Below are 26167 nucleotides of genomic sequence, written 5' to 3' on the forward strand. Positions count from 1 at the left end.
GACCCTGGGACTCTAAGAATCTTGATTTGGAGAGCCAGCAGCAATCATTCAAGGACCTTCTATCAACAAGAAAACAAGAGTCTGTGTTCTCTTAACAAAAGAGATACAACTTCCCACTCAATAGATGAAGTGGGTTTTATCAAAGATCTACAAAATAAGGAAAATTCTTTTTGCTAAACATCCAAAAATCCCTCACCACTCCCCTGGACCTCAGCTACCCAAAACGTCTCATCTGCTCCGTCCGCGGAGAGAAACACTCACTGAGATCCAGTGCGGCAGACCATGTGGTGCAGGTGCATCTGGCCCTTCCCGGGGGCACCGCGGGGGCCGTCCTAGCGCCATCGCTACGGCCACCAGCCCCGAGAGCTGCCTGCCAGCCTGCTCTGAGGCAAGAGTGTGAGCAAAGGTGTGTTCTAAGATCAATGAAATAAACCTCCCTTTTCAAAGACTCCCTCATAAGCCTAAGAGAAAATAGAAAGAACATTTTAGAACTCACTCTGCTGGGTGGCCTAACTTTAATATCCAGTGGGTTTTCCAATCTTCCCAGAACAAAGCATGTATACAGGCATCCCCCCCGCCCCCCGCCAGAAGTACCGCAGGCTATTTCAGGACCCAGGTAAGTCCTGTGATTGGCCACCTGCTGCCTCCCCTCACAGGGCCCGAAGGCAGAGCAAGGCAGGCCCAGCTCACCACTAAGTGCAGTGAGGCAAAGGGCCGGGGCCATACTGCACCTCCCTTCTTGTAAGTGGAGTTGTGTTTTTCTATCCCCCACAGGGCTGCAGGTCTGAGCTCACCTGGCGAGGTCTGCTTAATGACTCGTACAATCTGCTCATTCCTCGGGTCCAGGTAGCCCATCTTGCTGATGTACTCCAGAGCGGCTTCGATGCTCCGGCTGCCGGTCTGCTTCAGAGCCCTGCCTGCCATCTCCTGGGAGGAAAGCACAAGGATGCTTCAGTGGGTGATGTCAATGCCTGTCATCTTAAAACAAAACCACGCGAGGACTTGCGTTGCCGCCATGCTCAGGACTGTTGTGACCTCTGCCCCTGTGTGCCTGCTGGGGCACTGCAACGTGCCGCAGACAAGTCTCAGAATGAGCACAGCTGGCTCCACGTCCTCAGGTACCTTGTGACAAAAGCTTCCACACACTAAACCATAGGCTATTTAGGATATGTCACGAACACACTGGAATTTTGATGGTGGACCTGAATGAATCTTAAGTTCTGCTTCTCCGTAGAAGACTTCTGTGATTGGACTGATAGATTCTGCTTTGTGGGCAAACCTAAAACTAGAACAGCTTACGGTGAAGAATGGCTGAAGTCAGAGACCCTGGCTTAAACCTCCTCTGACCCCCAGGCTAACTTGGAGAAAGAGGAGGAGAGGAGGGTCACCGGAGTCATTTATAAAGAGCTTGCTGAATGCCCTGAGCTGGCTATGGTAGCTGGGGACTTGCACTTGGGCTCCTGGTCTAGTGGGAGAAAGAGAAGCCAGGCCCTAAAAGTAGCCCTCGGAGAAGTGCCCAGTATAGGACAAGCCCCCTAAAACGGCCTGTGGGAACAAGAGAAATAAGCCGGGGACCACCACAGGAGATACAGAGGACAAAGGTCAGGGATGAAGGACCAGGGTCAGAGGAGATGGATTCGTCCCGTTGGTGGGGAGGGGCACCAGACAGTGCTGGTGGAGGAGACGGAGGCACAGCCAGCTCCCCAAGGACACATGGAATTGGGGCAGATGGAGAATCCGGGGGGATTCTTGGCAGGGGGAACAGCCAGAGCAAAGGCCGGGGGACAGAGGATGGGCTGAGTGGCAGGCAGCAAACAGGGACATGAGAGACAGCGGAGAGGGAGCCAAGGCTGGGGCCAGACTGCACCAGTTACGGAGGCTTTCCACCAGGGGACCTGGGGCAGTGAGAAGATCACTTTGGGGTAGAGAGATGATACTCAGAGCTGGAGGCATTCTGAGGTCGGAGAGATCACACAGGCCAGAGCGGAAGGGAGACAGGAAGGGACAAGGTGCCCGTTGGTTGGCTCAGAAGAGCTGTGGGCGAACAGGAAGGATGGCAGAGGCTGGCCTCCTCGAGACAATGATGGAACAGGCAGAGGCAGCAAAGGGGGAATCTGTGGGAGGGAACACAGAGCACTGTGAAGGTGGAGGGGCAGGCAAGCAGGGAGGAGCAACAAAAGGCAGAAGGGGTGGTGACGGGGGACAAGAGAGGGTCCGAAGGCATAAGGGGTAGGAAAGCAATGCAAAGGAGACCCCGTGGCTCAGAGAGGAGGAGAACAGGAGTGAGGGTGCAGGAAGATCCCAGGATGACGAGAAGGCAGCTCAGGGCTGTTCTGGGCAGAAAGACAGTGGCTGTGCTAGCCAAGGGCCACTCTGGACAATCAGAACTCACCCCAGACACTGAGAAGGAACCCGTCTCCCTGGCTTCCCAACCAAGTGCTTTTCCAGGCTAACTCAGAGCTGACCACTGTGCTCCTGCCAGCCCTGGGACAGGGCATCACATACCGATGACCTTCATCAGACCAATCTGTCTGTCCATGTGTCCTTCTCTGGGACTGGGAGAACCTGGTGGGGCCTGAATTCCACCTCACTTGTGGCTGTATCCACCCACCTAATGCAGCAATTGGAACAACTTCAGCACCTAATAGCCCTCTGATTACGTAAGACGAAAATCCAGTTTTCCTTTCCTGGCCATATCCCCGCTTCATGGCAGGACAAAGCACACTGGCTGCAACCTGTGTCTATATTCTTGGTGACACCAAGAGATGTGGCAAGATGATGGGGGGTGGGGCAGGGGGCAGGCACTGATGGCCTGAGATGGGCGGGTGGGGACATGGTCGGTGCAGGAGGCAGGGCGTGGGGAGCGGGGCAGGAGGTGGGAAGAGCATGGAGAGGCATTTATGAGGCAGAGGGAGAAACGGTAGTAAGAAGAGAGTTGTGTTTTGAAAGCAGAGCTTGCACGGACAGAAATGGCAAGTGTGTCAAATCCGGTGGGGCCGTTGAGAGAAGTCCAGAAGTGAACGTGGCGATGCCTCACCTGCAGACGGGAGGTAATGCTTCAACCTCCCGACTTCACAGCTATGTTATGCGATGAGGTCATGTCTGCAGACAACTCTCGACAGCTCGGAGGAAAACACGGTATAAAGCCGCATCTTATCAGGATCACCCTGGAGCTTTTGGCACCCATTTAAAATATGTGCCCGAGGGGGCGGACCCTAACCACAGCTGCCTGCTCTGTCTGAAACTTGACCACCAGCTCCTGTTTTCTCCAGGGTGAACTGCCAGACACGCTCACTCCCTCAGCACCCGCCGAACGGCAGAAAGTGCTGTCTCCCTGATGGACCACCACATTCTCAAACTCCCCGTTTACTGGGTACCCATGACTTCGAGATTTATACGTTTATTGTGCTTTGAATCTAGGAACTTAACCAAGAAAAATGAACAGGAGACCACAAATAATGACTGTTCATAGCAATGCCTCAAATCATAAAACCTAACCACCGCTAACAAGGCAGCCTGTTTATTAAAAACCATCAAATAATCCAGGTCAGGCGAGTCTTGTCCTTGTGTGTTCCTCACCCTCATATGGCAAACAAGTGGTTTGTACACGTTAACTCCCAGAGATGCTATATGCACACATGTGCAGCTAGGTTTTGCGCCGAAGGAAATCCAGGATCATTTCTAAATCCACGGGAACACGCACGCTGCCTCTCATCCAGCCGCCCCATCCGCCGTGGACTGCACACAGACCCAAGCAGGCGTCAGCCAGTGCTAAGCCCTCCAACAGCACACCCTGCTCCCGACACGGCTGCTGCGTGTGACCTTGCTAAAGCCCCACACGACTCTGGCTCTCAGACACCAAGCCGGCAGCTTGGACTGTCACCCCAGGAAGTTAACTTGGAACCTGCTTGGGGAGAGGTGCCAAGAGAGGAAGGGCAGCACCCACTGCCTCCAGCATCCCCACAGGGCATCCAGGCGCTCCCAAAGGTCAGATGCCCCTCCTGGCACAGGTCAGCAGTGATGGTGGGGCCAAGCATGTCATTATACACGGTATTTCTAATGTACCCAAGGACGTCCAAAAGTACCAGAGCTTAGGTCCTTTTCCTGGACGGTCTGTGCTTGGACACTGGCATGTCTACACGCACGCGGCACGGGCTAGTACGTGCAGTCCCCCTGCCCCTTTCTCCGGCAGACGGACACAGCCATGTCCTGTCTGCCTCTGGACTGTCTCAACCTCTTGCCCATCCCCGTACCACCCCTGCACCCCCCACCACCCACACACGTGTGCTCCTCTGTACCTAGTACTCCCATCTATTACTGATCTGTCCCGGGGCATCTAAAGTGTAGAAGCCCAACGAGCACGGAGGCAATGTCTCGCTAATTCTGATTTCCTTAGTACCTTCAGTAATAAATATCTTTGGAATAAAACTAAAAAGGCCTATCACAACTGTAATAGAGAAAAGGAAAACAAAACGAAAACCGACGGAGAAAAGGGGTGACCTAATAAGGCCAAAGTTAAAGTGATGTGGCAAGTGTGGGGCCCAGGCGGTGACAAGCACCCCCCGCCCCCCAAGGACCACCTCATTCACAGGAGCTGTGAAAACAAAGTGATCGTCTTCCAACCATTCCTGGACCTGACTAACAGAATCACTTCTTCCCACAGAGCTTTTTTCAGTGTATACCTTCCATGGAAATGCTCCATGGGCAGCCTTGCCCTCCAAGGCAGATCTGAGAGGAATCTGGGCTCTGAGATCTGGTGGGCCACCTGTCCCTCCCACCCTCCTTTGCTGCAGGACAGGGCTTCCGTGGAGTTCAAGGGAAACAATGAGGGAGGATCCAGGCCCTGGGAGGGCAGAGGTGCCCCCAACCAGGGGCAGCTGCCATGGCAGCGGGAGTGAACAGGGGCTCCCAATCCCCAGACCAGTCAGGGGATCCAGACTTCAACATCCATCCCCGGACCCCAACTCTGTCTGTCTGTCCATTGGCGCCTTCCATCCCATCCCTGTCTGTCTCATCTCAAATCCCCATTTCACAAAACTGCTCATCAGTTTTCAATGGACTGATGAGAAAGAGAAACTACTGATCAGCCCATTATCAAATTCATAATAAAAATGACTGGGAGGAAAAAAAAATACACCCCAAGATGCAATTAACAACAGTTAAAAAAAAGTACCTATTACAGGGATTTGCACTTCACAGAAGGGTGACTTTCTATCCGAAATTCGAACCTGGGAAGCTCAGAGATATGGACATGGCCAAACGGTGGCTGCTCATCGCTCACAGCATGGAAGCAAAAATGAGCAGGAGCTGATATGGTCAAAAGCTAATCATGAATCCAATCTTCACTGTAAAATTTCAATGGAAACTACTTGGTTTTGATGAAAATAAAAGTAAAAACGGAAACAACTGTAAATTATCTAATTTCTAATGAAACCTAATGTGGGAGCTGACAAATGATGACCTTAATTAAGCCTGTCCCAGAAAGTCACCGAAGCTTCATTTCCCACATTCTCCCCAACTCGGAGGAAGCTGTCCTGCCACCTGCTGCCCACAGGAGCCCATACTGCTGTCTGCTAGGCTCTCCGCAGACCCCACACACTGTATCTTGTGGTGCAGCTGGCTCGGCTCCAAGGTACATTGTTTCCCTCCCATTAGAGAAGGCTAGAGGGTGACAGAGACAAGACAGGCGACTGCTCCCTGGAAAAGATCCCACCAAAGGCCTGGAAACACTTCAGCGTTCACGCACAGCTTCCCAGTCAGCCCCAAGGAGCAAAAGCTCACGGGCAATTTGGCGACACCTCTTCTGGACAAGCTGCCCCAGGGATGAGAGACTGAGAGAGAGGAAAGAAGCCACATTCCTGCGCTCACTAGTGACAGCCATGGGCGGCACACCACATGCCAGGCATGCGCAGAGAGTGGCAAGGGTGCTCACAGCCATGTCAGGACAAGGACAACTGGGAAGGGGGCTGGTGCCCTCTGACTGGGCGAAAAGCCTGTGCACAGGCAAAAAGACAAGTGCACAGACGGGGGGATGGCAAGACGCTGGCGCCAGGAGATGGAGGGGGATGAAGCTAATACCCAGCATCAGGGTCGAGAGCCGAGCTGAGGAGCTCCTTTCTCCAGCACTCACCCACCATCGGTCAAAGTCCTGATCGGGAACGGCACAGGGCCGAGCACAAGACCTGCTCCCGAGCAGGCGGCAGGGCTGCAGAGCACCTCAGAGCCTCGACGTTGCGCACGGAGCCATGCGGCCTGGCTTCGCTCCTGCCCTCCGCCACGCAGCAGCCGTGCGACCTTCAGCCGGTCACTCACCTACTTGGAGCATCCGTTTCCTCCCCGTGAAAGAAGCAAAGAGGGCCGCTCCGCAGATCAGAAGAGATCGTGACATGTTTCAACGCCATTTAAGGGTTTGCTCTTACAGTTCACAGAGGCACTTCCAGTGTCTCTGGTGACGAACATAAAGATTATGTTTGCAGATCTGGTACAGATTCAGTATTTCATCTAGTACTTTATCCTTCGTTTTCTTACCATAATTGTAACTGGAACGGTAATGAATTCTTTTCACCAAGTCTCAACGGACACCTCCAAGCTCTTCCAGTTCACCTAGGGCTGCCCCATAAATATTACTCCCTTCCGTGGGTGCTAAGATGGGAACAAGTTCAGATGGCCGTGCCCTGAAGTGAACAAGCTGCCCCGAGAAGGATGATCAGGAATCTGACACCAGAAAGAGCTGGCTGAGTGACAGAATGACTGAATGGGACTCTGGCAGGAGAGCCACAAAGGAGGAAAGGGGGCCCTTGGGGAGGCCAGGAAGTGGGGAGACGGGAGGAGGTGCTCTGGGTTCTCATGCCGGTGGCCTCCCGCTGTGTGGCAAGGTGGAGATGAAGAACAAACAAGGGCTGTACCCAACCACAGGCTAAAGGAAAAGTAAAACACACACTGAACACAAAAATCAAACTATTCCCCAAGTTTTCCTCTAGTACTAATTTGCATACCTGGGCCATTCTTCAGGAAAGCCTCTTCTATAGAAGTTCACAAAATCTTCGAGCTGTCTTACCATGTGTCTCCTATATTGCTTACCATTTACTAATTATCAGCAGTCTAAAACTGAGCAATACAGTGGGTTGAAAAGACTGATAACTTGGGGTGCCTGGGTGGCTCAGTGGCTTAAGCCTCTGCCTTTGGCCCAGGTCATGATCTCAGGGTCCTGGGATCGAGCCCCTCATCGGGCTCTCTGCTCAGCAGGGAGCCTGCTTCTGCCTCTCTCTCTCTGCCTGCCTCTCTGCCTACTTGTGAGCTCTCTGTGTCAAATAAACAAACAAAATTTAAAAAAAAAAAAGACTGATAACTTTATGCCACCTAGCAACATGCACCAAGAAACTATTATGTACAACTCATTCTCCTAAAGCACTCCAGAAAGCTTCAGTTAGGATTGCTTAAGAGCGCATACAGAAGTTAGGCTTATCCACGGGGACTCAGGCACCACGTCTATAAGCCTTCTCTCTCGCACAGCCCAGCGTGCTGGCTTGAAGCCGCTGCACGAGGTGTGCTCGTCTGGTACGAGCTGCCGCCAGGGTTCAAACGCGCCTCCTCGGCGACTGCTCCGTGCCACCTACGGCAACGACTCCACCTGTGCAGACCCACCCGCCTGGTCCAGTCTTCCCTTCAGTAAACAACAGTGCCGTTCTCCCAACCCTGGAAGCATCCTGACTTTGAGATTTCCTTCACATCCCACATCCAATCTAGAAGCACTTCTTCTCAGCTTTACCCAGACTAGAGTAGTAGAAGATGCTTGATGCTCTGAAGGCAAGGGCCTTCCACCTTAGGTATCTCTCCCAAGAGATTTCTCCTTTTATATTTTATTAATAAACTGTTGAGAACTTAAAACTGGTTCTAGTCAAAATTAATTCTGGAAGATGGCATTTCTCGTCTGCTATCGAGAGGGACTGCATATCCCTCTGCTATGAAAGGGACTGCATATCTCGTCTGCTATGAAAGGGACTGCAGTGAGGCCATTTAACGACATGGCCAAGTGGCTGATGCGCAGGGCATGGAACCAAACTGCCTTCCTGCTGTTCTGGCAGACTCTTGAGTCGCTCCACACCCCAATTTCAAAGCATCCACCAGGACCAGTCAAGAATCCACTGTAGGTCCATTCCACCTAACAATCCCCTCTGCCTAGTCCGGATCCTGCCCCTCAGCAAGCCTCCTACCCAGCAGCCCTGCCAGCTGCTGCAGGGCCCCCAGAACCTGCCCTGCCAGCCCTGCAGCCCACACATGACAGGAAGCCCACCGAACAGCACAAGGAGGCCCAGCAATCAGCTATGCTACTTCTCCAGGTGCGAGGGCTCTTGGTGTCAACAACGCCCAGCCTGGGAAAAGGCTGTGGTCTGGCCAGGGATGTGCCCCACCTGCCTTTGCTCTCCTGACATGATCACCCTCAAATGGGTACATTTTCTCCACCACTCACAGGTCCTACAGTGCAGAGCTGTAGCAAACCTAGTCATGCGCCTACGGTTTTTGAGTCATAACTTTTAAGAGGACAAAAGCTGGGTTCACACACTCTATAAGGCTCGATTATTTTATGGGCATCGACGCAGGATTAAGATAACTGAAATTCAGTGAAGAGTTATTATGTATGAAGGAAGGAATTTCCTATGGAGGTCGTCCTTCCCCCAACCCCTTCCTGGTAAGGAAGCATTTTTCAAATATTAGCAAAGGCATATCCCAACATTTTAACATTCCAGTTACAAATTTTGGCTGCAAAATGAGAAATGTAGAACTCGGGTCTTGTTGGGTCCATGTGGGCCTATGTCTCAGTCACTATCAACTTAATTTCGGAGTCAGAATGGAGGAAAAGAGTCTCTGGCCATCCCCTGCTGAAGACCCCATCTCTGGTCAAGACCCCCAGCCACCTGAGCACTGCTGTCCTGGGACTCAAACACCTCCCTTCTATCCCCCAATCAATGGGCACTCCCTCAGCCTGTCAAGGAAAAGGAAGACTGCACAGCTAGCGTTGAAACTGGGCGGGATTCCTCTTCTTCACCTTAAAAAGGAATCTGATCCAGAAGACTAGACTTCCTGAAGAGAACACCAAGATGGAAAAGAAACAAACAGCAGGGTATTTGGGAAGGGAGCCCACAGTGAGCAGCAGCCCTGAGAGGAAAGGTGCCCGGGTGCATGGAAAGCTACGGCCCAGACAGCTGCCCCTGGAGCGCACGGCCCACACACTGTCGCAAGAGCTGCTGCCGCCCTGCATTCCCTCAACCAAATGCTTCCAGGAGTTCTTTTGGAAACAGAGTGGAACACAGTGTTTCAGTGCATCCTGCTGCCAGTTTGTCAAGCCTTAATCAGAAACACCGGCCTGGGGTGGAATGGATGTGAATCACCAGGCAGCCCGGCAGACCCGCCTCCTGCCATTCTCTGCCCTGCACGCAGTTCCCAGACAGAAGGAAGAGCTCTCTACGTGGGCTTGTAGGCACTTCCTTGTGTGTGTGCTCCAACAATGGCTTGGACAAACAGAAGCAACCTCTGACTTTTAAAGGTGTGTGCAAGAAAAGAAAATTACTAATGCACGTTAGTGGCTCACAGCAACTTCAACCCCTCGTGGCGGCCTCCAAAAGGTTTGCTGGACGAAGCCACTGGACCTACACCTTATTTACCCACCAAGTGGCAGTGAGTAGGTAGAGTAACTGCCCAGTACTTTGGAGGGAAAAAACCATTTCTTAGAGTAACCTGTAGATGAGAGAATGAAGAATAAATCTGGCCTAAAACTAAACATGAAAATTTTCAACCTTGCCAATGATCAAAGAAACAATAAAATAATATATTTTTAAAATATTTTATTTATTTATTTGACAGAGAGATCACAAGTAGGCAGAGAGGCAGGCAGAGAGATTGGGGGAGGGGGGGAAGCAGGCTCCCTGCTGAGCAGAGAGCCCGATGTGGGGCTTGATCCCAGGACCCTGGGATCATGACCTGAGCTGAAGGCAGAGGCTTTAACCCGCTGAGCCACCCAGCCGCTCCATAAAATAATATTTTATAATCAGTATTAGCACCGAAATAAAATAAAACAGTAAAAGACAAATGGGTTGTTGAAACTCTTCAACAGTCCCAGACTTTTGGTGGCAATATAAACTATCATACTCCTTTAAGATGAGTGTTTGTTATTAAGTATCAATAGTTATAAAATTTGCTTGTACCCCCATTAAATAATTTAACTTCTTGAAATTTATTCTCAGGCTTTTTTTTTTTTTTAAAGAAATCTCTACCACCAACATCAAGCTTAAACACAAGGTCCTGACAGACAAAGAGTCTCATGCTTTACTGACTGAGCCCAGCCAGGTGTCCCTTTCAGGCTAATTTAAAATAATACTTAAAAAATATTTTAAAAATCAATTTGTACAACGAGGTATCCAAATTAGGTATAATATATCAGCCCCTTAAATAGAAGGAGGTGGGACAGGAGTTGGAAGGAGCTTAAATATCCAATGATAGAATGATTATGTTCATTATAATTAATGTATTGCCCAGAACATACTAATACAGCCATACAAATACTTTTGATAGCCACAATTATTTCCCTTGACAAAAGTCTACTGAGCACCCACTACTGTTCTCAATACTAAATATGCAGTAGTGAACGAAACATGCAACTTGCAATGGTGTAAACAACATGCAAAAAATGCTTACACACAAAACATTATGTATCTTTAACTATGTTCAAATTAATTATCATCTGTGAACAAGAGCTTATTTAGAACATGAGAAAAGAATCTGACTTGATTTTATGTTGAACTACTCATGATGTCTTTTTGTTAAAGACAGTAACACAGTAAGAGTACTTACTGATGAACATGCCACATTCCATTAGAATAAAACTACCTGAATTATCTAGCATCACCATGGTGAGCAGGTAACAAACTCTTCAGATCACAGTGGAGTCCAGTGAGAGAGCGAGATTTCACAAGGATTACCTTTAGAGGTAATCCCTCTAAAATACCATGATATTGAGGGGTATTTGCTAAACTGCTAAAGATTTTTACTTTTACCACTGTCAAGGTAGGTGGAGAGAGGTATGCACATTCCATGGAAACTTAGTACAGCAAAATTCCCTCTTAGTTTTCATACACACATATGGTTTCAGGGGTCCCAGATCCTCTCTTTGTACTCAAGTGTGCCTGTGTCCAAAAATGAGCACCAACTCCTCCATCCCTTGTACACAGGCTGCAGCTCCCAGAGGAAGGTGGAGTCTATCGCTCCGCCCTTTCAGTCATGGCTGGCCTGGGATCTGCTCCAGTGGAATGAACCACAAGTGAAACTGTGCCTGTTCCGCGCCTTGCCTAGCCTTCAAGAGGCCTGGCTGCTTCTATCTTTACTCTTTGGCTCCCTGTGTGACTTAAGAGAGACCCAGCCGGCCTCAGCAGTTCCAGCCTGCCCCGCTGTAGTTTTGGCTTGTGGGTGATGCCATCTTGGATGCTAAACCCCCAGTTGAGCTCCCAATGGAATGAGCCATAAAGAACCCCAGCAGATGCCACATGGAGCAGAAGAACTGTCCAGGAGAGGCCAGCCAACCCAGAGGATCATCACAAATAATAAATTACTGTGATTTTGCAGCCACCAAACGTTCCGGGATGGTTTGTTACACAATAACAGACAATTGATAATTGACTCAACTTTTTCTGCAGTACATAATCTGGGGGAAAAAGTATGATTACCTATTTATCTTAAATTTTGCATTATCATAATTTGGCTGCATATTCAGCAGTAAGTACTACCTTTCTACACAGTCTTGCAACTCTGTTGGCCCTCAAATAGATATTTGGTTGGGTTAATATTTGACTACAAAATTATTATTTTATCTCTAAATGTTTTTGTTCTCTTAAAGGAGTACCTAATCCTTGGGTATGACTTGTTACAGTAACTAAACCCAATCTCTTGTTGAGAAAAATAAACTGTTTTTTTCAGTAATGAAAGTAATAAAAAAATAAATATACAAAACCACTTTAAAGTGCTTCAGGAAAGAATAGGCAAATGAATCTTTTTTTTTTTTTTTCCTTAAGTAAGCTCTATGTCTAATATGGGGCTTAAACTCACAACACTGAGATCAAAAGTTGCACGCTCTACCAACCGAGTCAGCCAGGGGCCCCTGGGCAAATGAATCTTTAGCAGCACACATGCTGTTCAATGTCATGCCTGCAAGGGAGAACTCCTGGGATCCAACCACATGTGTGCACAGGCATGCACTTGTATGTGCACACAGCCCACCGTCTGGCCTTAGGAAATCAGCACTGTACTGAGCTCCCCAGCCCCAGTCTCCAATCTGAAGGCATCCCTGTGCTCTGGCAGGAAGCCCTTTGGCTCCAGGAGCACAGGGAATAATCCAGCAGCATCCTGATCCAAAGAGCCAAAGCCCAACAGAGATTGAGCAAGAGCTTCACAAGGCAGAATCGGCTCTGGCCCCTTCCAGAGCACCTCCCCCACACAACAAGACATCCCTGCTCTTATGATGGACAACAGATACTCTAAAATGTGGCTGGTAAAATTCAGCAAAAAAATAAGCATACACACAACGCACACGGGAGTTATCATATGCCGCACTTTTATCATGTCTCTAAAACAACCTCTGTTGCTGAAGGAAATGCAGATCATCACTTCCAGCGTTCTGAGTGCTTAGGGAAGCAAGAAGCCTCTGGCAGCACAGAAATGGTGTGATCCACAGGAAGCAATGTTAGCCCTACAGAAGACAGAATTCTAGGGAAAATGCTGGTAACCATCAGCCATGGGTTTGACTTCTTGAGTACATAGAGGTCCATATTTTCCCAGCACAAAAGAAAACCTATCACTAAGAGCATACACTTTTAAAGAATGAGCTGAAGAATGCCAGATGGGAGGGTAGAGCTGAGCGCAGGCAGAAGACCGATCAACAAAGTTTCTGGCTAAGAGGACAAGATTATACAGAGAAAACTTAGAACATAGCCTGACCTTGACAGAGTGGATAACTGAATAGCTGCTAAGAGACCCAAAGCCAGCCTTCTCGGCTCCCTCTGTTGGGGAGAGCTCAGGCTGGCCAGGACGGCACCAACCTCAGGCTTTCTCCTGTGGCTTTCTCTTCCTTTCAAGATAGGCTCAGAGGTCAGGACAAGAGTCCAGAAAGAAGGGCTTGCCAAAGCTTGGGAGTTCAACTGCAAACTTAACTCTGAACTTCTCCTCATGTCTAACAGGGACACTGGTAAGATAAATACTAAAGACAAGGTAAGCAAAAGGCCACCTACCATTTGTCTTTGGCTGCCTAGAGGAGCATTACCCAGTGGTAAAGAGAATTAGGACAGGAGGTAATATTGAGTTTTAATTCACACTCTTGATGGAAATTCTACCTTTAGAGGAAAAAAGTCTCCATAAAGGAAAAGATTCAATGTCTGCCTCAACCCATGATGCCTGAGGAAGAAAAATCATAGCAAGACAGTGATGGGGCCAGTGGTCTGTAAGCAAGGCATGGGGATGTTATTAATGAGCAAAAGAAAACTTGTGCCCAAGATGTGCATGCTTTTATCAAAGATACTGGTACCTGTCCAATACCCACTGTATACATCCTTGAAAAGGGCAAGTAGATGACAGGTTCAACTCTATGAAGAACCGTCTGCTACCAAAGCATACATACTGTGATGGGCTTGAGTTTATGAAGGCCTAGCCTGTGCTGGGACTGGGCATTAAGCCAGCCAAAAGATAAACCAGAGTCCTTGAAGCTGAAGCATGAAAAGCTTAAACATGATTCTGGACAAACAGATTTCTGCTACTGGGCTCCAAGCCAATCCTGGTTCTTGAAATTAAGTCCACCAAATATGTGGGAAGACTGGCTGCTCTTCACTTCCGGACAAATGCTGCCTGTCAAATTCTGCCCTTGTCTATGAAATGCTTACCTGAAAACAGCACATGGACCTACTTCGCTAGTCCATGCTTTTGTCACAGAATTTGGTTTGTTTTCCTTGCCTTTTTTTTTTTTTTAAAGATTTTATTTGTTTATTTGACAGACAGAGATCACAGGTAGGCAGAGAGGCAGGCAGAGAGGGAGAGAGCAGAGAGCCCGATGTGGGGCTCGATCCCAGGACCCTGAGATCATGACCTGAGCCATGATCAGAGAGGCTTTAACCCACTGAGCCACCCAGGCGCCCCTCCTTGCTTTTTAAATGAGTAACTAGTTTTTGTTTTTCTGTGTTCTGGGCCCTCAGTACTACCTCTGCCTCACTTTGCTGGGGATGGTCAGCCCACAAATATCAAGTGGAAGGGGTGTTTGGATGCAGTGTACACAGAGCTCTCTTCCCTGTGGTTATTTTTTTTTTTTTATGTTATCAAGTAAATGGGAATATCGAGAAAGCTACAGACTCGTCAAAGAAGACAGTAATCTGCTACTTTTGTAAGAACTCTTCAAAGATAACCATGTACTATATTACAGTATAATTTATTAAAATGTATAAATATCTTAGTTATGAAACATGGTAGTGAAAACTGAGATTCACTATTAAGTTTTTATGTATTTTTCAGAAACAGTTACAGTATAACTTTGAGATGAATATATATTGGGGAGTCAACTTTTAATTCACATCTCCAAAGACTTGGAATCTCTGTAACAATCTTCATTTTCCAACAATGCTTTATTTTTATTTTTATTTTAAGTAGGCTTCAAACCGAATGTGGGGCATTAACTCACGACCCTGAGATTAAGAACTGCATGCTCTGCTGACTAAGGCAGCCAGGTACTCTCCTCCATCAATGCTTTCAAATCCACTCATTTTGTTTCAGACTTGGCTGTGACTGCCAGTTATAATTTTTTCTTAATTCTATGTTGCTGACAGTGAGACACTGCATTGCCAAAATAGTGGGGACAAACATTGCCAAACAGTGGTATAAATTTTATGTTAAAAAAATATATCTGTTTGGCAAGAATCTGGAGAAAAGGGAACCCTCATGCACTGTTGGTGGGAATGTAAAGCAATACAGCCACTTTGGAAAACAGTATGGAGCTACTTCAAAAAATTAAAAATAAGAATACCATATGATCCAGTAATTCTACTTCTGGGTATTTATCCAAAGGAAATAAAGATACTATCTCGAAAAGATATTTCCATCCCCATGTTTGTTCCAGCATTATTTACAACAGCCAAGACACGGAAGCTTAAGTGCCCACTGATGGATGAATGGATAAAGAAAATGTGGTATCTATATCTACATCTACACACACACACACGAATATTATTCAGCCATAAAAAAAGAGCTAGAGAATGACAAATACCATATGATCTCACTTATATGTAGAATCTTAAAAAAAAAAAAAAAAGAAAAAAGAAAAAACCAAAAGCAAGCTCATAGCTACAGAAGAGAGACAGGCAGTTTTCAGAGGTGAAGTGTGGGGAATGGGAGAATTGGGTAAAGGGGTCAAAAGGTATACATTTCCAGTTATAAAATAAGTAAGTCCTGAGCAAGTAATACATAGCAGGGTGACTACTTAATAATACATACTGTATTGCATATTTGAAAGCTGCTAGGAGAGTAGATCCTAAAAGTTTCCATCAAGAAAGGAAATTTTGTAACTATGCATAGTAATGGATGTTAACTAGATTCACTGTGACAATCACTTTGCAATATATACTAATATTGAATCGCTGTTATATACCCTAAATTAACGTTACATATCAATCATACATTTAAAAAATCTGTGTTTAACATTTTAATATATTTTTTTAAAGATTTTATTTATTTGAGAGAGAGAGAGCACCTACACAGGTTAGGGGGTGGGACGGGCAGAGGGAGAGGAGAAGCAGACTTCCTGCTGAGCAGGGAGCCCACTGTGGGAATTGATCCCAAGACCCTGAGATCATGACCCGAGCCCAAGGCAGACACTTAACCGAATGAGCCACCAAGGTCCCCCAACATTTTAATATGTTTAATATTAAATATATATATTAATAGATTAAACTAATTAAATAATACTAAGTAGAATGCTACATTTAAATTCTTGTTGTGCCCAACAGGGCTAGGATAGCTTCTGCCAAGTTCAGATGACAAACATGTCTCTCAGTCCCCAATGTTTCCTAGGAAGGAAGAAATTATCAATGACATTTCTTAGAGCACCAAGGAGTGAACCCAGGCCCCTGAAGAGCCTTTGCTGTTAGCTACGGTGCCACAAAGCTCTCTCCTACTCAGGGAACAAGGGACAGACCAGGCCCAGCCCAGCCACCTAGACAGCCACCTCGGGAGGATACAGAGCAGTGGATGTGGGTGCAGATGGTGCGCGAGAGAGGGAGAGATGGAGAGAGGGACTAATTGTTGTAGAAAAAGGGGATGGGGCACCTAGGTGGCTTAGTCATTAGGCATCTGCCTTAGGCTCAGGTTACGATCCCAAGTATCCTAGGATCGAGCCCCACACTGAGCTCCCTGCTCAGCGGGAAGCCTGCTTCTCCCTCTCCCATTCCCCCTGCCTGTGTTCCCTCTCTCGCTGTGTCTCTCTGTCAAGTAAATAAATAAAATCTTAAAAAAAGAAAAAAGCAAAAAAAAAGCAGTCTCAGTGTGGCTGGAACACAGCAGGCAAGGCCAGGATGGTTGCGTGCCCATCCCACTGAGACTCCCAAGGCTTCGATGCTACTTTGACGATGGCCACAGGAAGCAGTCCATTTTACACAAAAACTCATTACACATGCACCGACCGATCCAAGTGATTCAACACCAGCTGTGTGCCGCACTCTTCCACCCCTCCTCTACTTCCTGGCTTTGGAATGCTGGACACGATTCTGCAGATTCACTTCAGGATGAAAATGGGCAACAAACCACTGGGTGGGAACTCATGCACAGGCCATGAGAAGGACTTTGGCTTTCACCCTGAGCGAGACCAGAAGCCACCCAAGAGCACAAGATCTGCCTTTGGCTTTAAAAGGATTGCTCAGGGGCCGCCTGGGTGGCTCAGTGGGTTAAGCCTCTGCCTTTGGTTCAGATCATGATCTCAGGGTCCTGGGATCGAGCCCCGCATCGGGCTCTCTGCTCAGCAGGAAGCCTGCTCCGCCGCCCCCTCCGCTTCTTGCCACTCTGCCTACTTGTGATCTCTAGCAAATAAATAAATAAAATCTTAAAAAAAAAAACAAAAAAAGGATTGCTCAGGGGACGCCTGGGCGGCTCAGTGGGTTAAGCGTCTGCCTTTGGCTCAGGTCATGATCCCGGGGTCCTGGGATTGAGTCCTACACTGGGCTCCTCGCTCAGCAGGGAGTCTCCTTCTCCTCTGCCTGCCACACTCCCTGCTTGTGCTCTCTGCCGCTCTGATAAATAAATAAATAAATAAAATCTTAAAAATCATAAATAGAAGGATTGCTCAGGCCGCGGTGCAAGGGGAGAGAAGGGAGATCAGTTAACACGACAGACCTGACTGACCCTACAAGCTCTGTGGCACAGCAACTGCGTGTAAGGGCCTTCCTGGGACTCCTGCTGGGCTCTCAGGAAGGTCCTTTCAGCTCCAACTGGGCCTCTGTTACTGGCTCCTGCTGCTGCAGACCACAACCCTTGGTTGGGTGGGGGGGATATCTCCTCAGTGTGGGGGGCAGGCTAGTGGGTATTGTTGGAAGAAAGACTTGAGACAGACAGAAACAGAGTCAGAAACTGTGCACATGGTCTCCAATCTTCAGAATGACTCCAAAACACCGGTATTCACATTTTATGAAAATCAGGAAATGAGGCTTGGAATGAGTAATCATACTGCAAGTTCATGCCATCAGTGGTTCAAACTCAAATAGTCAAAAAAACTACAATGTCATTAGTAACAGAGAACTGCATTTTCTTTTTTAGAGAGAGAGAGCATGCAAGTGGCGGCAGGGGAGGCAGATGGGGAGAGGAAGAGAGAAAATCTCAAGCAGACTACACGCCCAGCACAGAGCCCAATGTAGGGCTCTGTCTCACAACCCTGAGATCATGACCTGAGCCAAAAATCAAGAGTCAGATGCTAACTGAGACTGAGCCACCCACGTGCACCCAGAACTGCATTTTTAATTTAAATTCAATTTAGTTAACATAGTATATTTTATTAGTTTCAGGGGTAGAATTTAGTGATTCATCAGCTGCACATAACACCCAGTACTCATCACATCACGCGCCCTCCTTAATGCCCATCACCCAATTACCCCATCCCCCCACCAACTTCCCCTCCAGCAACTATTCTCTACAGTTAAGAGTCTCTTATGGTTTGCTTCCCCCCAGAATTGCATTTTTAAAAACTATTTCACACCTCTTGGGTTGACATATTCAAAATGTCTGACACCACCAGCTATTGGCAAGGACAGGGAAACCTGCCCTGATAAACCAAGGAAAGGAGTGTGAATTGGTATAACCACAGAGAATACTTTGACAATATCTAAGAAAGTTAAAGATGATCAAATCCTGTGACCCTGAAATCCTACTTCTAAGTATATACTCTAGGGAAATTGCCATGTTTACAAGAGAACATACAGAAGAATGTTCACTGCATTTCTGTTGGTAAAAGAAAATTGGAAACAATCTGAATGTCCATCAACAGGCTAGTGGATAGATAAGTGATGATATAATTATACAATGCAATACAACTGAGCAATTTTAATGAATTAGAGCCTCTTCTGTCAACAAGGATAAATCTCAAAAACATGCTGCATGAAAAAAGTAAGTTGCAAAATCATACTGTACAGAACTTTTTTCTCAAATCTGTAAAACAGCCCTGTGGATTGGTTACAGTATGCATGGGAAAAAGATGAACTCAGTATAATAGAGGCTGGGGAGGGAGGGGAGAGATCAAGGCTGGAAGAGCCCCAAGAAGCCCCACTCTGTATGTAAAATACAGTGTTTCCTTAAAAGTCTCTAAAGCAGCACCAGGATTCCTGACTTCAAGTTACATTACAGCTGTAGTCATCAAAACAGTACAGTATGCACGAAAACACACACACAGATCAATGGAATGGAATACAGAACTCAGAAATAAACCCACAATTACATGATCAATTAACCTTCCACAAAGTAGGAAAGAATATACAATAGGAAAAAGTCTCTTCACCAAAGGTGTTGGAAAACTGGACAGCTACACGCATGCAGAAGAATGAAACCGGACCACTTTCTGTAAGAAACACACAAACAGAAATTCAAAATGGATCAAAGACCTAAATTTCAGAGACCTGAAATTTAGTTTCAGAGACCTGAAACCATAAAAATCCTAGAAGAGAGCTCAGGCAGTAATGTCTCTGACATCAACCATTACAACATTTTTCTAGATACATCTCATAAGCAAGGGACAATCAACAAAATTAAAAGGCAAACTACTGAATGGGAGAAGATATTTGCAAGTGACGTATCTGATAAAGGGCTGCTGTCCAAAATAGATAAAGTACTTCCAAAACTCAATACTGAAAAATAAATAATCCAATCGGAAAATAGGCAGAAGATATAAACAGATATTTCTGCAAAGAAGATAGCTAACAGACACATGAAAAGATGCTCATCATTACTTACTCTCAGGGAAATGCAAATCAAAACTACAATGACCTACCACCTCACACCTGTCAGAGTGACTAAAACCAACAACACAAGAAACAGCAAGTGTTGGCAAGGATATGGAGAAAAAGGAACCCTTGTGCACTGTTGGTGGGAATGCAGATTGCTACAGCTTCTGTGGAAAACAGTACAGAGGTTCCTCAAAAAAAATTAGAAGCAGAACTACCCTGTGATCCAGTAACTGCACTACTGCTTATTTACTCAAAGAATAAAAAAAAAACTAATTCCAAGGGATACATGCTCCCCTAAGTTTACAGCAGCATTATTTACAATAGCCAAATTATGGAAGCAGCCCAAGTGTCCATCAATGGATGAATGGATAAAGAAGAGGAGATACACACACACATACACAGAATATTATTAAGCCACAAAAAAGAACGAAACCTTGCCATTTGCAATGACGTGGATGGAGCTAGAGGATACAATGCTAAGTGAAATCAGTCAGAGGAAGACAAATATCATATCATTTAACTCATATGTGGAATTTAAGAAACAAAACAAAGAAGCAAAGGGGAGAGAGACATATCAACAAACTCTGAATTATGAAGAACAGACTGAAGGTTACCAGAAGAGCAGTGGGTGGGGGGTGGGTGAAATAGGTGCTGGGGATTACGAAGGGCACATTCATAATGAGCACCAGGTGACGTACGGAGGTGTTGAACTGCTATACTAATACCACAATGTATGTTAACTAAATGGAATTAAAATAAAAACCTAAAAAAATGTCTTGGAAACAAATGTGAAGAAATGCTCTCTTATTCTCCTTTTATGAATGTTTGAAAGATTACATCATCATCAATCATCACCAAACATACTGAACAATAAAACCAAGACCCAGCTTCTCTTTGTCCCACGGCCTTTCTTCACAATCCTGCCTCCTTATCCTGTATGCTCTCAGAGCCAAAAACTGAGTCATATTCATGTTTGTACCCACTGTGCTTAGCAAACAGGGACTGTTCAATGTTTGGTTAAGTAATGAACAAATGAATAAGTGTGGAAAAGCATAGCTCTTTCATGCCTTGGTTTCCTTACCACCTTGCAAGCTCCCGGGAGGCAGGAACAAGCACCGTTTCACATCTGATTCAGTGCCCCAAAGATCTTTACACAGCGTCAAATAACTCGTACTTCCTTTGCACCTGCTCCTGTTTCCTCCCCTTCTCCTCTCAGGCAACTATCTGAAAATCCCTCTGGCAAATTGGTACAAATTCTCTGTTGACAACTGGCCCAGCAAATCATGTCTAGGAATGATATAGCTGATTAAAAGTATATCCACATGAGTGTTGCAAATAGGGTGAAAAATTACAAATGAATGGAGTGCTCCCATATAAATTAATGTCTATCACCCACTTAGTGAAATACAACACTTTTTTTTTAAAGTGCTGGAGGGGCCCCTGGGTGGCTCAGTCGTTAGGCGTCTGCCTTCAGCTTGGGTCAGGATCCCAGTGGGACTGAGTCCCATGTCAGGCTCCCTGCTCCACAGGAAGCCTGCTTCTCCCTCTCCCACTCCCCCTGCTTGTGTTCCCTCTCTTACTGTCTCTCTCCCTGTCAAATAAATAAATGAAATCTTAAAAAAAAAAAAAAATAAAGTGCTAGAGAGTAAAATTTCATGACATAGGAAAATGTTTATAATACATTGTTATGTGAAAACAAACCAAAAAATTGGTAACAAAAATATATATAGGACTTCACCTTGTACTTGGAGCATTAGCCACAACTTTACTTACTCTGCTTAGTTTTCCATCACAGCTCTTATGTGACAATCACAGTGAAGAAGGGATTTCAGTTCAGAACCAAATGGAGAGGAAACCATGGACTCCACATACACCCAAGTGTGTGATGGGAGCCCACAGGGCAGGAGAGGGTGGAAAAGAGGGTGCTCTGCTGGAGGTCCATCCACAGTGGACCTGAGTCCTGGGGTTCCCACGCTGTGCAGGAGACACTGAACCAGAAGCACCCAAATCAGAGCCTGCAGCACAGCAGGGGGCAGACAGGAAGCAGTGGATTAAAGTGGGAAGATTGAGCCCAACTTGCTGAACTGATTATGGCCCGGCACATCAGAGATCCAACCTGAGAACAGACCTCCCAGAGCGACTGGCCATCTCACAGACTTGAGGGTCTCTCCTGGAAAAACTCAAGGGCCCCTCAGACAAGCCTCTAGAAATAGATATTTGTGGGACCGGCTCTCCCCCCAGTCACCCTACAGTGAAGCCCCCATCAACAGGCCCCACCCCACAGTCCTTCCAATCAGCATTTTAGCGCACTGCCCCCAAATATGAAGAGCCCCAAATCACTAGATACTCAAGAACGTCTCCCAACAGAAAGTCAACACAAATCAAACAGTACCCATAACAGGACCGTGATCTTGCATTAAAAACCCACGTATATACCAACATTAATGGCTACCGGTGGCTAACCTGTCGTGGTGGCAGCATGTTTTTCCAGAAATGCATGCCAAATACCTTCTAACAGGACCCATGACCCTTCCTACTTCCTCTCCCTTCTTCTTTGGCTACTCTTCTGAAGTATCTGTCTTCCTTCAAAGACTGAAACGGACTTCTAAAGATGGTGAATGTGAGGAGCACCTGGGTGGCTCAGTGGGTTAAGCCTCTGCCTTCAGCTCAGGTCAAAGTCTCAGGGTCCTGGGATCGAGCCCCCATTGGGCTCTCTGCTCAGCAGAGAGCCTGCTTCCCCTCTCTGCCTACTTATGATCTCTCTCTCTCAGTTAAATAAAATCTTTAAAAAAAAAACACAAAAACTAAAAAAAAAAAAAAAAAAAAGATGGGGAATGAGTGTCAGCTTCTGGTAGAAACAATCTATACATGCTCTCCGCATCCTCTCCACCCAGCACTCAGCAAATGCGCACATGGGCGCTGCTGCAGGAGGCGTGGCTGGGGGTGGTCGGCTCACTGCTGGAAGGATGGCGTGAAGGATGGCGTGTTTAACCGGCCACCGTACCCACAAGGGGCAGAGAGCCAATAAATAAAAAATCGGAAAATGTACAACTCCTCAAGAGCATCACATTTTTTTCTGAGAAAATGGCTATTTTGTATGGCAAGTGACTCTCTGTGGCAGATGATTAAACTACTCTGAGTCCTCACTCCTGCTAGGAGGCTCTGCCCGAGTCCAGACCTTCTGAAATCTGCTGTGCTTCTCTCTGGACAGCACAATCTGGGGGCAAGACACCAGCTGGCGAATGTGGAGTTAACAGACTTCCAAAAATGATAGAATGCTATCTTTATCAACGTTTGCCAAAAGCTTCCGCACCTTCACTAGGAAATTTTCCAATGGAATTTTCTTTCTTCTTTTAAAAAAAGATTTTATTTTTAAGTAATCTCTACATCCAACGGGGGTCTTAAACTCACAACACTGGGATTTTTAAGAGTTGCACGCTGTACAGACTGAGCCAGCCTGGCACCCCTCTCATTAAATTTTCTACCTAAGAGCATTCCCACCTTTCAATACCTAGGAAATGCCATTTATGCCACTGGGCACAGCCCACAACTGTAAGCTGCTGGTAGATTTTTGAAGGAAATGGGCAGCACGAGGGGCCGATGCCAGCGAAGACCAGGTGCTGTGCGAGGCTCTTTACTTAGATCATTTCTTGTCCATCCCACAACCACCCTGGAAAATGAGCTTTACCAGCCATGCTTCCAAGATGGAAAAACTGCAACTACAACCGATTAGCAACGGTAACACAGGTGGAGCGGTGTTAAGAAGATGAGAAGCTTGTTTCTATTCCAAAGTGACTGTTTAAGGTATAGATTTTGTTCACATCAATGACTTCATGATCTCAGCTAGAACACTGCATTCATTCAAAACTGTTATTAAATCACCACATAGTAAGGGGCCCTGTTATAGGGACTGGGGATGCAGCAGTGACAGAACAAAGGCCCTCTGCTTCTGTGAGTTCCATTCTCGTGGTAGGGTATGTTTCTATACCTAAAAATTCTCATTCCTTGCTCATTTAGGCCAGTTAAGCCAACCAGATGTAGCGACAGGTAAAGCGGGGCTTTCAGGATTATGAGTTATGGAAGCTTGAGGTTAGTCCCAGAGGGACCTGAACAGGTGTCCGGGGTTGATGCCTGAGTAATATGGTCATCCTCAGGGTGTGAGCAATGTGCTTGGGCCAAGACTCATTATCATACTTTATAAAAGCAAAAATCAGCGTGTTAACTCCAAAATGCATGGAAAGAGTCAAAGTTTCTGCAGACAAGACCTAAAACGGCAAGAAAGGTAAAGATAAGGTTGTTTGAAAAGCTGCACTCAGAAAGTCTATAAATGATACAAAGTCCTGACCTTTGTTTCAAGGCCCTGGAACAGAGTTCCATTTTAATGGTCTGCCTTTCACATTTATATTGGAGTGTTCTTTTTATGCATTCTCTTAAATGTCCTTTTCCTGGTCCTCCCATTAAATTTGTATAGCTCGCTTTAAAATGAAATAAGGAAGCAGATTTAAAAAGCTAAGTAATTTAAGGGAAACAAACTGATGAAAGGGAATTAGTCTAAAAAACAAGAACAGGACAGTATGAGTTCTGTGACACTAGTCCCCACGCCCTGGATGGGAAGGGGTGGCGCCAGGGAATCCAGCAGCTTCCCTTCTTACTAATTCTCTCAAAGATGAGAGCAAACCACAGAGGACAATTAGCAATTCAACCATCTATCCTCTCAGGTCAGATGATCTATCTGAAACAAATTCCAGAACTGAAACACACCAGCCAAAGAAAGTAATAACGGAGTCAGGTTAAACAAACCAAAAAAGCCAGTTTGCCCTGCTGTACGGTTTGGCTTAGCTCAATGCTGAAGTATGAAAAAAGCATAACCTTTGCTAAGGAACTGCTATGAAGGAAGTATTTTTGGATGAAAAGTATATGCTTGATGTGTATTAAAAAATTATATGCCAGAAGGTTCTACAAGAACTCTTTCAGATAGCATGGAGACGTCGAGACGGTGTGGTGAAGGAGCGCTCCTCCTGGCAATGCGCGCCTCAGCCACCGAGTCAGAAAGGCACCAGCAGCCCATGCGCCAACACAAGTTCTGATTTCACTGAACTTGACAAATCTGTTTCTGCAGCCAGCACTGCTGCTATCAGCCTGAAAGTCCAACTTGAGCAACAAAAATAAACATCGCAGGCCCAAGGAAAGAATAAATATGATACTTAAAAAGAAAAGTTTGTTGCATGGTTTAACTTTAGAGCCTCAACCACATGAACACTCCTTTCTCAGAAATTCAGAAGTTTACAAATAACACAACATCCTTCATCCAGCTGGGCAATCAAAGCTATTCTAAGATCTTGTCTGTTTTAGGACAATTTAGTTTGGAAAAAGGTATTGAAAATGTATTTGTTGGCTGGTCATAAACTCCAAGAGGGGCCACCCGTCTACTATGTTCGCTGTAGTACCTGTGGGGTCTTACACAGTGCCTGGCATACAGCAAGCACTCCACAATGTGCACTGAGTCAGTGCCATTAGGGTTTTCTTTTGCGTTTCCAGTGCATGGTGGTCTAGGTAAAACTGTACAACTCACTTGGCCCAGTAATATTTAGATTACTGTGAAAGGGCCTGTACTGCACTTGGGCAAGAATGGTTTGGTGATACATTTCTCTACTCTTCTCCCACTATCGACTCTCTCACTCCGAGGAGTTCAGACTCAGCAGCTGGCAGCAGAGGTCCCGATCAGCCGTAGAAATAAAGGGACAGCCAGCCAGAGGACCGACCGGGGCAGAGTGCAGCTGCTGCTTGTGTTGGCCAGGGTTTCACTTTGTGCTGGTTTGTTGCAACCATCAGGATCCTGCCCTGGAAGAAGCCCTGTGTTTCAGACACAGCGAGGACCTGGCCGCTGGCAGAGATGAAACACGTTACTCTCTAGTGCACAATTTCCACACTTAGAGACATCTAACAGTACTGCACAGTAATCCATACTATACACATCAATTCACCTAAAACCCAAATAAAGCTTATTCTTAAACTTCTGTAAGAAGACAAGTAAAATACCTTTGGCTTCATTAACGCCCAACTTTAAAAATTCTCCTAGGTAGGTGTTAGAAACAGAATTCAGGGCACTGTCAAAAATTAGTTTTCGGGGTGCCAGCTGGCTCAGTCAGTACAGTATGCAACTCTTACTCTCAGGGTTGTGAGTTCAAGCCCCATGTTGGGTGTGGGGATTACGTAAAATTAAAGTATTTTTAAAATTATTATTATTTATTTATTTTTGAGAGAGAGAGAGCACAAGCAAGAGGGAGAAGCAGACTGCCCGCCGAGCAGGGAGCCCCATGGGGGACCGGATCCCAGGACCCTGGGATCATGACCTGAGTGAAAGGTGGATGCATAACCGGCTGAACCAGCCAGGCCCCCCCTAAAAATAAAATTTTTTAAAAAAGCATTTTCTATAATCAACAGTTTGCCTTTTTATACCAGTTCATTCCTTTAAAAATGGCCATGAAAAAAAAATATATTTCTTCACATTTCACCCTTATCCTACAATCAGGAAATATTAGCACTCTACCATAAATACTGAGATACTAAGCACAGCCTCTCCTGGACCTTGAGGAAAAACAAGTGTTTCTTCACACCAACATTAATTGACTGGATTGTGCATTTCACAGCTGAGAATTGGCCAG

At 46.3% G+C, this 26167-nt stretch overlaps 1 protein-coding gene across 1 annotated transcript in view; it reads right to left on the reverse strand.

The window, feature by feature from the left end:
* The window catches only part of LATS2 (large tumor suppressor kinase 2), a 76266-nt gene that overhangs the window by 12050 nt on the left and 38049 nt on the right, over positions 1-26167 (reverse strand). The window contains exon 3 of the mRNA XM_045978100.1: positions 795-927. Coding sequence (XP_045834056.1) covers positions 795-927 — 133 coding nt within the window. The remainder of the gene's footprint in view (positions 1-794; positions 928-26167) is intronic.

Source organism: Meles meles, chromosome 14, assembly GCF_922984935.1.
Source record: "Meles meles chromosome 14, mMelMel3.1 paternal haplotype, whole genome shotgun sequence".
Taxonomy (NCBI): domain Eukaryota; kingdom Metazoa; phylum Chordata; class Mammalia; order Carnivora; family Mustelidae; genus Meles; species Meles meles.